Source organism: Ochlerotatus camptorhynchus, unplaced genomic scaffold (assembly GCF_037179485.1).
Source record: "Ochlerotatus camptorhynchus isolate MF236.1 unplaced genomic scaffold, CSIRO-AGI_Acam_v1.1 ptg000032l, whole genome shotgun sequence".
Taxonomy (NCBI): Eukaryota; Metazoa; Arthropoda; class Insecta; order Diptera; family Culicidae; genus Ochlerotatus; species Ochlerotatus camptorhynchus.
Genome location: NW_027040523.1, coordinates 377,320 through 391,341, shown reverse-complemented (window position 1 = coordinate 391,341; position 14,022 = coordinate 377,320). Strand labels below are relative to the sequence as shown.

Below are 14,022 nucleotides of genomic sequence, written 5' to 3'. Positions count from 1 at the left end.
TACTTCATAATTTCTCAACAGTGATGGAGTAACACGACATGCACTAAACTAAGGACACGCGATATGCTACAATAGATAACATTACTGGTCGCAGTAGTTTTAAGTCACGAACAGAGGAAAAAAAGTAGAGCAAGATGGGTCTGCTGCATGATTTATTTATTTATATAACAGGTTTGAACAAAAAATTTAATATTTCTGTCAAAGGTGACTTCTACCGTTGGATTTGATAAAGAGTCCAAATGGTTGGAGATATTTGTTTAAAATCTAATACTGCTTCTTGATTCTAAATTCGTTCTATGAGTCCTAATAATCCGTACATACTATGCCGTATATCATGTAATATAGGCTGTCTTGCAATGAGCACTCATGTATAGGATTTCCAGTGAAAACTAGATGTATGAGTGCTCATTGCAAGACAGCCTATATTACATGATATAAGCCATAGTCTGTCTGGGGTACCGCATTGAAACGCCATTAGATTTTCTTCGTCCTAACGGATAAACGTAGAAAAAGGGTATTTGCTATGAGCGCTTCTTTTGTTTTGAGAACAATGAGCGTAAATATTCATACAATGTGCTCTAATAGGATTTATGTTGTAGTTAATGAACTAACGCATCGGAACAAACCTATTATTGATTTGTGCACGGTGGAATCATTGACATTATTGATCTTTTCTGATCGATAGAACGGAAATGGGCGATTACGACGAAGTAGTGCTCTACCCTATCAACATAAACAGGTTCAATGTCGCCACAATTATATTTTAAAAGAGTAAACCAGCTTTGGGACTACATTGAGCCTGTTGATGTTCATAAATAGATAAATCAAGTAACTGACCCAGGTATGTTAGATCTCATATTAGGGAAAATCCTTCGTGGACTTGCATTGAATATCTCAGGAATGGAGAAATTTTCTAGATTCTGTGGCATGAAAAATTTTCAAGGTTCTAAAAATATCAAAAATATTCAAAATGCTAGACACGGGACTTTGTTTTCTAATTTGAATTCAGGCTTAATTTTTGATATCCTGTGCTGAATTTTGTCATTGTCATTGACAGATTTCGCTCGCTATTGAAAACATTACTTTTGACATTGTCACTGGAAGAAGTGACTCTTACATAAACCTTCGTCAAAATCTCATTTCTTTTTCGCCAATGACAAAGATTCACCTGCTACCAATCCCAACTAACAATTTAAGCTGCAGAACATAGCCAAAAATTGACTTATACAACTAATGTTAGAATCTTGAATGTATAAGCTCGAGGGATGTCCACCACGTGGACAGTTTAAAGAGCAGCAAATTTGCAGGATCAGCAAATGTCCACGGTTCATAAAAATTTACTTAAATTTATATGGATGATTGTACAAGCAGAAGGGGGGGGGGGGGGGGGGGGTTTAAAATCTAATAAAACCTGTCCACGTGGAATATGGACAGCCCCTAGTCTGCAGCTAAAATTGTTTCTTGGGATCAAAAAGTGCAATTTTGCCCGTTCTTATACACGTTACTGTTATTTTTTTTCCATCTTCCAGCTCTATCTAGATTTTGCTGATAATTATTGCTCAGGTTGCTGTCATTTTGGTCGTTTTAACGGTTAAAATATCAAGATTGGGAGCAAAAAAAAAATTCCTTCGACATTACATTGAAAACTATTTCTGCTATCTGTGAGAGCAAACTGAAAACTCAATTTGATATCATTTTTTTCCTATTGATAACAAAACAAGTATTCAATTTGATGCTATGCTAAGGCAATGAAAACCACCCCGCAACAAAAAATTTTTGAAGAGCAAATGTACAGCAAAATGAAATCAAAATTTATCAATTGCATAAACTGAAATCAAATTAGGATTTCAGTTTGATGTTGATATCAAAACTTGATTTCAATTTGCTGTCATTTTGATGCTGGACTTTGCTCGGGTACTTTGTCAATATCGTCGTGTACGGCCGGTATGTTGCAGCAGGTAACCTGCACTCAAAAAATAAATCGCATTTCCAATGGAAAATATCCATTAGAATTTCACATAAATTTCATGAGATCTCATAATGGGGAATCACACCACCAAATCACTTGAACCTCATGTGTCCAATGAAGTTTATATGATTTACCACATAGAATTCATGTGATAATATGAATATTATGTGAATTTCAGATAAAAGTCATGTTGTTGGAAAAATATCATGTGCTAATGAAAACTAATGAAAACTTTTGTTCAATGTGCACTATGAAAAATTAGAAAATTGCAGCTTTGAAGAAATATTCAAGATTCCAATAGAAATATTTGAGATATCGGGCTTATAATAGGTATATATTTTTTTTAAGAATTTGGTTTATTATTTTAAGGTTTCAATCAAATACTCATTTTTTTTTTCAATTCGTGGTTTTCCCGGTTCCCGAGCAAAGTCGGTTAACAAAATGAAAGCAAATCGATATTAAAGTGTGCAGCTCCTATCATAATGAAAACTCATTTTGTTTTCAAATGTTGCGACATAAGTCTGATATCATATTGTGCTTTCATTATGCAGTCAAGACTTTTTAAATGAAAGCAACTTAACTTGAAGTTCTGCTGTTTACGTTTTGTTTAAAATTTAATTGAAATTCATCGGTCGTTGAACAGTTGTCCCACAGCTGTCTACAGCAGCAGTCGAATTTTTATTTCGGTGTGAACCACGCGATAGCCTGTTTTTGAGACTCGCTATTATATAGTTGCTCTTTGTTCGTTGCTATCAGTTTGTGCCTTTTGTTGCTACGGTGCAAGATGTGTGAAGTAAAAAACACCATCAAGTTTAGCTTCAGCCATTATGATGCTAAACCAAACATCGGAGAGATTGTAAATTTCGCCAAATCACTCGACGCGGATCCGGCTGAAATGGAAGCTGTTTATCGCATTGGTGAGGAAAGGGGAGTCTTCATAAAGTTCAAATCAGAGGAAGCGATGCTCCATGCTCTGACATACAATTCGGAGGATTTAATCTTCCATTATGCGAATGGAACGACGGCAAAGGTACGCATGTCGCATGCTGGTGAATTTATCCAGTATGTGCGTGTGTATGACTTGCCACCAGAGGTACCGGACAACGAGCTGGATAAAGTGCTGGGGAAATATGGAAAAATTAAACGCATCATCCGGGAGAAATTTCCATCTGATCTGTGCTTTGAGGTTTATACAGGGATACGCGGTATATATATGGATGTGAAGAAGGAAATCCCCACGTCATTGTATTTCTTCAACCGCAAAGGAAATATATTTTATGATGGCAACAAAGATAAATGTTTTCTGTGCAAGGCGGACGGACACCGGAAGCTTCGGAAGGAACCGGAGAAGCAACTAAAGGAAAAGGAAAGCAAGGTGAAAGAAAACAAAACAGCAGCAGTACGTATGCTGGTGTAGTGATGGAAGGTGCGTCGTTTGTCATTAGCGACCAGGAAACGGACACGGGGTTGGAGATGTTGAATGAAGATAACGAAATGGACGAGACGACCCTGACGACCGACGAGAGTAGCGGAGAGCATGCAACGGGAAACGATGTTCAGATGCAGCAGCAGCGATCACGTTTCGGGTTCAACGAAAATGAGGAACAAATTCGGGAAAGAAAGAAGTTGCGTGCACGGGAGAAGATCGCTTTGTCGCCGCTTCGATCGCCACCCAGGAAAATCCTTTAATAATATGCATTTGTATATCTTTTGTTTGTATTTTGAGTACCAAAATTGGTATTCCATGTTACTCGGCTCCGCTAAGTTATTCTTTTAACATTTGAGCATGCCAAATAAACAAAATGAACAATCAGTCATCGAATTTTTACACAACAAATTGCATAGAAGACACCTCAAGTGAAACCGTGATTGATTTTAGGATCGCTACAAAATCATGTGTTAAAAATTGGCGTCTATTTGCTACAGTATTTCATATCGTAATCAGTATAAATATATTAGGTAGCATTTATATAATTACACAGTGTATTGTATGCGTTTAGCTCTCGTTCCTTCGTTTACTAGATGCTATATTTGCATGCTCACACCTATCAATGCGCGATAGTACTAGCAACATTTGTTCTTTTTCTTTATGTTGGCTCCTTTACGCAGATGAACGGTGTCATTGTTTTGATCCGACTGAACCTAAAAAGAAACATTTAAATAAATTCTGATCCCTTCTGAAGATCCAAGTCCTGAACAGATACCTGTTTTTGAGTTTGCTTTTTATGCCTCAAAACTTGTTCGGTGATGGCTAAGAACATTTCTTCTACATTTATATTGTCTTTGGCTGAGGTTTCGAAAAGCTGAATATCCATCTGGTTGGCGAAACGTTGTGCGTCTTCGGTAATTACAACTTTCCGGCCGGGGTCATCGTTTTTATTTCCGACTAAAAAATAAAATTCAAAGCATTATTCTCATTCATAAAATAATGTATGTCCAGAAGATACCTAGTACTTTGTTCACTACGTCACAATTAGATTCGATTTCTTGTAACCATCGTTTTACATTGGCAAACGATTCGCCATTGGTGACATCATACACCACAATAACACCGTGAGTTCCACGGTAATAACTATGTTCAAGATGAGAAAAAAAAAATAATTGCAAGGAAAACTATCACACTGCAATGCATGTAACTCACGTGTTTGTTATAGTTCTAAACCGTTCCTGTCCTGCTGTATCCCAAATTTGCAATTTTACGCGCTCTCCATTGATTACGACGGTTCGTATTTTGAAATCGACACCTATAGTTGTTATGTAACTGCCGGAGAATGTGTTGTCTGAGAAACGAATTAAGAGCGAAGATTTGCCAACACCTGTAATATCGACAAAGACGAAAATGTTAAGAACATCATCAGAACTATCTACTTCAAAGTAAAAGTTTGTGTTTGACTGTACTGTAGTAGCTACCATAAGTAATAAACTAAAACTAGAACAGCCGACCTCAACTTTTCACTTGGATGTGTTAAACAGTGCTGAAATTTGTTTATAATGGACATTTAACTATATACATCAATATACATACGCTTACATTTACATACATTTGGCTTAACCTCTTAGAGACTACGGGATAAATTCTTGCAGTAAATATTTGCAGCTTTAGTTACATCTAGAATTTCACAAAATTTATTGTTATAGACATTCATTATTCTGTCGAATGGTCCATTTTAAGTTGTTCTTTGGGGAAAAACTTGAAATAAATTCTTAATTCTTAAAATGCATACAAATCCAAACTTGCTAATAAGTTTTCAAAGTGTATACGATGTGAGATTACATTTATAACAAAAGAGATCAGGTAAATTTCTCTTCGTTTCTTCAATGTTCAATGTTCATAAAGATGCAACGTGACTGATATGGAGGAAGGGGAAATGAAGTCCAGCCTAGTTTTTTTAAGAGTGAATAACAAAAACTGTTTATGATCTGATTCTACTAATTAAGCTAATATAAGCTTCTTTGTATGGAGCTCAAACTACACTGCAGTATTCGATACTTGATTATACGTAAGCTACATAAAGTATACCCAAAACTTTATATGTTTCATTAATTGTTCTATTAAAATGATCTACAAAAGTCAACTTTGAGTCACAGAAAAAGAAAATTGGAAATTTGTACCCGCGTAAAAAAAGGTTTGTTGTAGCAGATTTTTACTATATCAATTGTAGAAGACATCAATTTCAACCTGAAAATGTTGCAAATCCAACATATGCAAAACACCGTTCATGGAATAATGCTAAAAGCAATTCCAATGGTAATATTGTGTTTGATGATTTGGTAAAATTTTAACTACAAGTTCGGAAAAAGCTCAGAAACTTGCTAAGCAATTCGAGAATTCCCATAATTTCAGTTTGGGTTTTACTAGTTGTTCCTTCTGAACTGGTTTTATCAAACTCTGGAGCTCTGAAAAGAGCTGGGGGTTTGACGCTGCTCTCCGGGACACCAATGGACATGCGGTAGAAATGGCGAATGCTGCCGACTGCACTAGACACTACTGTTTTATTTCTCTTCGTTTCTTAATACAAAGGTTTACAGCTGCTGCTGCTGCTGCAAACGGATGCTTGGTTGGATTCATACTTAACTTAAGCACGCGCTACTGCGGGGATTTTTATAGAACAGCACCGACCAGTTGGTCGATTGATTGGTCGACGTTTTCTACTCTCTTTCGGCGGTAGGCGGAACATCCTCCCCCCGGTTGAGAGGTCATAACACCTTTTGGAAGTCGGAGGGCTTTGACAGGGATCGTTATCCTCGATGGGCAGAATGGACGTCGATACGTGGTTCCATTCATGAAGACATCAACTGCTCGGACCAGGTCGTCGGTTCCAGTATAGACTTCTACGATGCGACCTAACTTCCATTTGAGTGGTGGTTGGTTACGATTGTGAAGCAACACGATCATGTCTTCCCGAATGTTCGGCTTCTCTTGTCAATTTTTCTTCTGAGGCTGCAGGGTACGCCAGAATTGTTCGCCAGAATTGCTGCAGGGCACGCCAGAGTTGCTCGCGCATAAGCTGGAGATGTTGCCACCGACGCTGGAGATGTTGCCATCGACGTTCTCCAGGAATGGTGCAGCTGGGGCGATCAGCGGTCGTCCAATCAAATAATGTGCTGGAGTTATTACCAGCGTGTCCGCCGGGTCGTTGGAAATTGCGAACAATGTTCGGGAGATCAAGATGGCCTTGATTGCCGACAGGATCGTACACAATTCTTCGAACGTTAGAGTTGTATTGCCGACTACCCGCTTCAAATGGATTTTGGCCGACTTCACGGCCGCCTCCCACAAACCACCGAACTCGGGTGCGTCGGGTGGAATGAAATTCCACTCAATCTCATGATTGCGGCAGAACGATTTGATGGTCTCCACGGCTTGTTGGACACAAAACTGCTGGTAAATGTTGTGCGATAAATCGTCGAAGGGACGCCATGAAGGCATCGGAACTCAAATCGGAGACGCCCTTCAAATGGACGACTTTGGTTGCCATGCAAACATAAACGGCCACGTACGACTTTACCAAAGTTGCAGGACGTGTGCCTTGCTTGGTCCAGAAAGGCCCGGCCTAATCCACACCGGTCACAGCGAAGGGGGGCGACGGCACTACTCTCGATACTGGCAGGTTTTCCATCAATTGGTTGGGGGTGGTAGGATTGGTCCAGAAGCATCTCACGCACCGGCGTGTGATGAATCGGGTGGTGGATCTTGCGTTTAGCAACCAATAACGTTGCCTCATGGCGTTCATCAGGCCTGTTTGCCGACGTGAAGGAGCTCGAAGTGCATTTGTTGAATTAGTAGTCGTACTACCGGATTCTTATCTGGCAGAATGATTGGATGGCGGTTCCCGAATGGTAATTGTGAACGGTCCAACCGAACACCTACTCGAAGCAGTCCGTCGTGCTAAATTGGACAAAGACCTCAGAGTCTCTTGCAGGGCTTGTTTGCCAGAATTCGCTTAATCTCATCGGAGAAATGTGCCTTCTGCAAAACTTGCATGATGACTTCAGATGAGCGGCGTAACTCCGACAATTGGCAGTAAATCACTGAAAATAGCCCACAACTCGTTGGATTTTGCGGAAGTTACTGAACTTTGGAAGAAAAGATAGAAGGTTCATACTCATCGTCTAGAATGTCTTCAGGGGCATCTAAGTAGTACTCAACTCTTTGCAGGAATTCGGGCCCATTCCACCAAAGCCTGTTGTTCTTCCGAGATTCAACTAGTTGACCTCGGGATACGATGTCTGCTGGGTTCTGTTGAGACCGGACGTACTCCCATCAGTACTTACTGGTGTGCTTTTGTATAACTGCGATTCGATTCCGTACAAACAACTGTAGCTAGTTGCAGGGTGCCTCCCATTCATTTTGGCTAACAAAATTTTTTATGAAATTATGGAACAATAACATATTATAATAATATTTTGTTTGTGTAAACATCAAGAAAATATTGTGAAGTTTGTGTTTGACACATAATACCAGCCAATTTTGCTACATGAGAGTCGCAATAAGCGATTTTGTCATTTATCTCACCCACTTCGCGAAGAGGCGATCAGAAAATCGCTCATTGTGACTCTGTCAAAGCAAAATTTTTAGGTTTTATGTGTCAAACACAAACTTTACAATCTTTTCTTGTAACTTACACATACAAAATATCATCATAATATCTTATTATTCCATAATTGCATAAAACATTTTTTAGTCAAAATGAAAGGAAGGCTGGTTGAGAGGTTTCTTTTACCCAAGCTAGGACTACCGTACTGTCGCACCACAGGACTATGTCACGGACGGAGTCAAATCCAGGACTGGTAACACCTTCTGCACTAACCGGGTTAGTAGAAGAGCGGCGCATAGTTCCTTTCATGGGATGGACAGCTCTTTTAGGGGAGCTAGTTTCGATTTGCTGGTGAGGAGACGAAGCTTCGCCGAGCCATCGCCAAAAATAGTTCGCAAAAAGATACAGGCAATCGTCACGCGCCTTGGGATCTCGATCTCGTGCGACAAGGAATCTTGGAGTTGTCGCCACTGCTGTGCGATGTCTTCGCTCTTTCAACGTGATCCTTTTTTTTTTGGCCCTCTACGGGAATATGCTCTAGGAATTACGGTGAATTTGAGCACCACTTGTGTATGGGGAAACCTCCCTGTCCAAGGAGCTGCTTCAGCTGTTGTTGAGCCTCGATAGCGTCCTCCACCGAGTCTGCACCAGAGAGTACATCATCCATGTGCGTTTCTTCTTGCACAATACGAGCAGCGACAGGAAAGTCCTCGCGATCTTCTTCGACGAGCTTCAGCAAACACCTGGTTGCTTGATATGGTGCCGATGCCGTATCGTGCGTAACGGTACAGAGTTCCATGACTCTTAGGGGTACCGATACGTGCTCTCTTCTAAAGAAACGAAGAAGTGATGGCAACCTTGAATTTTCGGAACCGTAGCGCGGTGCAGATCGTTCTGTACTACTGGACTAACTTGCAGTACATCGTTCAGGGAGAGTTCCGATGGCGACAACTTTGCACTTGCGTCGAACACGACTCGACATTTTGTGCTCGAGCTGGACAGACGTAACACTGCATGATGCGGCAAATAGTAGACTTGCTTGTTGGGTGGATCTTCAGACTCTTTGATCTCGGTGCAGTGATCGAGAGCTTCGTACTCCCGGATGAAGTTTACTTACTGAGCCTGCAGCTCAGGATTGCGGATTAATCGCTTCTCCAACGTCAGGAATCTTTTCAAAGCTAGACTGCGGCAGTTATCCAATTGGAGAATATTGTCCTTGAACGGCAGTTTCACGATGAATCTTCCAGTTTCGTCACGTTGGTAGGTAGAAAGGAAATGTGCTTCGCATGCCGCTTCCTCGGTTGACAGCTTGGGAACGTCCGGCACCTCCTCGACTTGCCAAAACTGGTGCTCAATGTCTTCAACGGCTGTGATGGATTGGAACGACACGTTTGACACGAGCTGGTCATTGATGGCACCTGTTACGATCCACCCCAGATAAGTGTCTCGCAATTGTGGAAGACCTTCGGCTAGGCTCAGCTGACCAGGTTTCAGGATATCGAAGAATAACTCCCCACCGATATATATATATATATATATATATATAAGTTTAATTTTCCACTCTATATTATGAAATTCGTTCAAAATTATTTAACTGACAGAACTCTGCAAGTAAATTATCAAAATTACAAAATTAGAGCTGGAGTTTCTCTGCGTAGCATTCATGGGCCTATATTGTATAACATTTTCACTTCGGACCTCCTTGATTTGCCTCAGGGTTGCCACATATCTTTGTTCGCCGATGACATAGGTATTCCCGCTAAAGGAAGAAGTCATCGTGTTAGTTGCAGCAGACTGCAGTAAAGTTTAAATATTTTTTCTTCTTATTTACAAAAATGGAAAATTTCTTCCAACTCTTCCTAAACTCAACTTATAATATTCCCACATAAGCCAAGAGCTTCCTTTTTGAAACCTAGTAGTAGTCACATAGTCATTATGAACGGAGTCCCAATTTCCTGGTCAAATCAAGCGAAATACCTTGGATTAGTACTTGACTAAAAATTTACTTTTTTTATTCACATTGAGGGCATTCAGGCCAAATGTAATAAATATATCAGTGGCGTCGCCATAACCTCAATCTACCTGTTCAAAAACTCTCAAAACATAAATAAATTTAAAAAAATGACTTCCAGTGGATACAAATTAGTGAAACTAGAAGACCCTGTGCCTTTTGAAACTGATCTGAATGTAAGCATGACCCTAAATAACGTTTTCAAAGTCGTTGAACAGGTAAAAAGTGAGGTTACGCGACGCCAGTGAAATATATAAATGTTTGTATCGTATTATAAACAGGAAATCCAAACATTGGCTGAAGTATAAACATCTAATATTTAAACATATATACTTTACGCTGTGCCAATATGGTCTAGTTGTTGCACTACCAAGAAAAAAGTACTTCAAAGGATTAAGAACAAAGTTTTGAAGATGATTTTGAAGTTACCTCCCTGGTACAGTACTACCGAGGTATATAGAATTTCGAATATTGAAACTTTAGAACAAATGTCCAACAAAATAGTTAATAATTTTCGGCAAAAATCGTTGCAACGATTAATTCCCTATATACGTAGATAAGATTTAGTTGTAGTTTTATATAACGCCGTTGAAAATAAAAATAGGCACATAAAACGCAGTCGGTTGTTCGTCAGTGTTTTTTTTTTCCGTATCACGCGACTCCTGGGATGGGTTTGATGTCCGGTAGTATGGTTAGTGTTAACCTGTGTTCACTAGCGCTGGGTTTCCCACAAATTTCTCCTCGTTTAACCATCGCTCGGAAAGGAAATATTTTGAATGGCGGGTTTAAAAACAACTGTTTCTAATGCAAAATGGAGATACACTGACTAATTTCATCTTCCAAGCGGATGGCCCAGAAGAAACCAGAAAAGGCATTTCAACACCAAAATTTAATAGCAAAACGGTTGGGCATGATCTTTTCAGATTTGAATGAAACTTTGCACATATGTTGGTTGCTACCCAAGATTGCATTTGGCATTAATATATGTCCATGTCCACTTTTCTAGAGTTAGTATTTAAAAGAGCGTATTAAAAAAATGATTATTTAAAAAAATACCTTGAATATTAATTTGATCAAAATGACTCTTCTTTATCAAGATTAATAATGCAAGACATAAACATAAACGGTCCAAGAACAGAGCGAATGGAAATTATAAAAAATGACTTAAATCATACCTACCACATTCATGGCCGATTTCTTCACCTACTGTAACACTAATGTGAAAACCTATTAGGATTTAAGTGCAGTTAAAGAAATCGACCATTAAGGTGAAAGTGACCTTCACGCAGAGAAATGATTTTTAAATTCAAATAGATATATTTTTGACTCAGGGCCTAATATATTTTTGGTATTGATTCAAATATATTATTCGGTTAACTCAAAGAAAAATATTTTTGAATCAACAAACCGGTTGTATACTCTATAGAGCCAATAATCTGTTAGTTGATTTTAAAAACCATTTTGTTGATTCAAAAATATGTTTTGTTGAAATAGTGATACAATATGTTTGAATCAATAAAAAAATCAAAATACATTAGGCCCTGAAACAAAAATCCATTTTTCTGCGTGTAGTAAATACATATTTCAAAAATAGTTTTCTCTGAGACATCACTTCAGATTGGAAAAAGCTTTCGTTGTTTTGTGCAAAATAATAAAAAGAAAATATCGACCAGAGCTTTTCGTCATATCTCAGAAATTGTTATTTTTTTTATTTTTTGATTTAGTTTTCTTTCTCATATAGTACTGTGTTTTATTGGCGTTAGAAATTTTTGGAACAATGTTCCAAAATTCACCAACATCAACCAAACACATACTTTTAGAAAGGAAACTAAATCGATTCGTTTGTTCCGTAGAATCATGTCTAGTTGATGGTAAATTTTGAACATTAAGGTGAAAAACTTTAGTGACCTTGTGAGCAAATAAAAATGTCATCTCTCTCAGAGAAATAAAAAAAAATGATAGCTTAGCAGTTGAAAACCTCTAAACAAAGCAGACCTCATAAAGCAAGTATGCTTCAAAATAAATGTTAACATTAAAGTTCAATATGGATTTAGAAGTTTTATACAAAAACAATGTATGCAAATATTAGAGAATGGAGCCAAAAATATGGAAACTTGCGGTGTGTAACATGGTAAATAATTTCTTGTCATTGCAGTGGTAATAAAGACTGATTAATCAAAAATCCAACTTAAAGATTATTTAGTTAGTTGGGTCTGAAATTCAAAGATTATTCGCATATAGCTTCGGGACAAGCAAGATTATTGAACAAGGATTTTAAAATGGCAACACTGGTCAACGATTGATGATGATGAATACTTTTGTTACTTCTGAGGATCGAAAAACTGATGTACAAAGAATCACCAGAGAACCGAGAAGCAAGATTCATCAGTCTGCCATACTCTCAATCCACTATCAGTATGCTACTCTTTCTGAATCATGTTCAATTAATACAAGAGCTTTTTGAAGTAAGACTCATACTCACCACTATCACCGATAATGAGAAGTTTGAATAAATGATCGTATTCTCGAGCCATTTCTGTCTGACACGATCTTTGTAGAGGAGCCACCAAGCTGTCTCGAAAATTGCTGAATTTGTCAACTCACACTGCTCACCGGACCGGATTTTTTTACACCTTAGCACACGCGCATACTATTGTTGAATTTAGTGCAGATTTTGAAGAGAATATGGAAGATATTACTAGTAAAATTCAAAAAAACACGGAACAATGTTTTGTTGCGAACCAAGAGGAATGAAAGGAAAAACCATCAGCAGCCAACTGATAGTCGCTCGCTGATGGGTGGATTGTCGTCAGCTAAATGTCATTTGACGTATCAAGTCGAAATTTAATACATACACAGAAAAATAAAACTACTCAAAATCCATTTGCTTGCAGCGAGCGCGTAACTTTAAGGTTCTACAAAGGCACACAGCAAAAAAAGTTGTTGAATATTACATCGAAACTGCTGCAACCAGGTCAACCCATCGGTTGTGTAATATCATATTGTACGATGTACATCGATTTTGCGAACAAAATTACATCCATTGATGTAATATTGTATCTGCTTTTTGCTATTACATCATTATTTCATACATCAGCTTGAATTACGTTGATCGATATTACATTTTTTTTTGCTGTGCAACCTGGTCTATCCAGCTTTCCATGCTCGGTAATGGCGGCCTGTTTGTATGATAAATGTATCCTTCACTGTGCTTTTTGACACTAACTGGAGGGCGTATGTTGTTCCATTTTCTTCTGTTCCTGGGAGAGGGAAAGGGAAGGGGTTGAAATTCGAACTTCCAGATAGTGTCAAAAAGCACAGTGAAGGATACATTTATTCATACAAACAGGCCGCCATAACCAAGCATGGAAAGCTGGATAGAGATTAGTGACGATTAACGCACGCACACTAGCGGGAGCAACGCCGTGTAAAGTTGTTTATTATTTTCCTCTGGCTAACCTAAAAAATGTATGAAAGTAGATCTGTCAAAATGAGTTTGACATCGATTTGTTATGTATTTTCTTCGGATATTCACTAACACGCTTTCACATATCGCACCAATACAACCGGACGTGAAAATCTCTATTGACCAACCCGCATAAGCGCGAACCATAAATTGACCTTACCTAAAATGGTTAAAATTGTTTATAATCCCTGCTAAACTTCAACTGAAATGGTTATGGAACTTTACATGAACGTTTAATGATAAAGTTTTAACCTTAAGTATTATAGTTTTTTGGAAGTGGACCTTACAAATAATGGGTTGTTAAGAACCATTACCATTCATAATTCTTGTTTTCTCCATACATTTTCGGAAAGAAAACTATACTAAAACCTTTTAACTTATGGTTTGAGAACATTAATGGTAATGGTTATGGTAGGAGTCGAGTTTTGAACGCCTTTGGATACGGTTGTATCTAAATTTGCTCTCTGTTTTGTGCGTGCATTCTCTTTCATAGTTTTCGGCTGCATTTGCCGGATTAGCGCTGGCACTCTGCCTCCCG

The 14,022-nt window shown here is 38.5% G+C and overlaps 1 protein-coding gene across 1 annotated transcript; it reads right to left on the bottom strand.

Annotated features, from left to right (window-relative positions):
• Positions 1–3,868: 3,868 nt before the first annotated feature.
• Rab35 (RAS oncogene family member Rab35) lies at positions 3,869–12,801 on the bottom strand. Its single transcript, XM_065230757.1, has 5 exons — positions 12,501–12,801; positions 4,611–4,785; positions 4,417–4,541; positions 4,174–4,355; positions 3,869–4,111 (listed from the first exon to the last, which is right to left on the bottom strand). The coding sequence occupies exons 1-5, from the start codon at positions 12,550–12,552 to the stop codon at positions 4,034–4,036; spliced, it is 612 nt and encodes a 203-aa protein (XP_065086829.1). The 5' UTR covers positions 12,553–12,801; the 3' UTR covers positions 3,869–4,033.
• Positions 12,802–14,022: the final 1,221 nt, after the last annotated feature.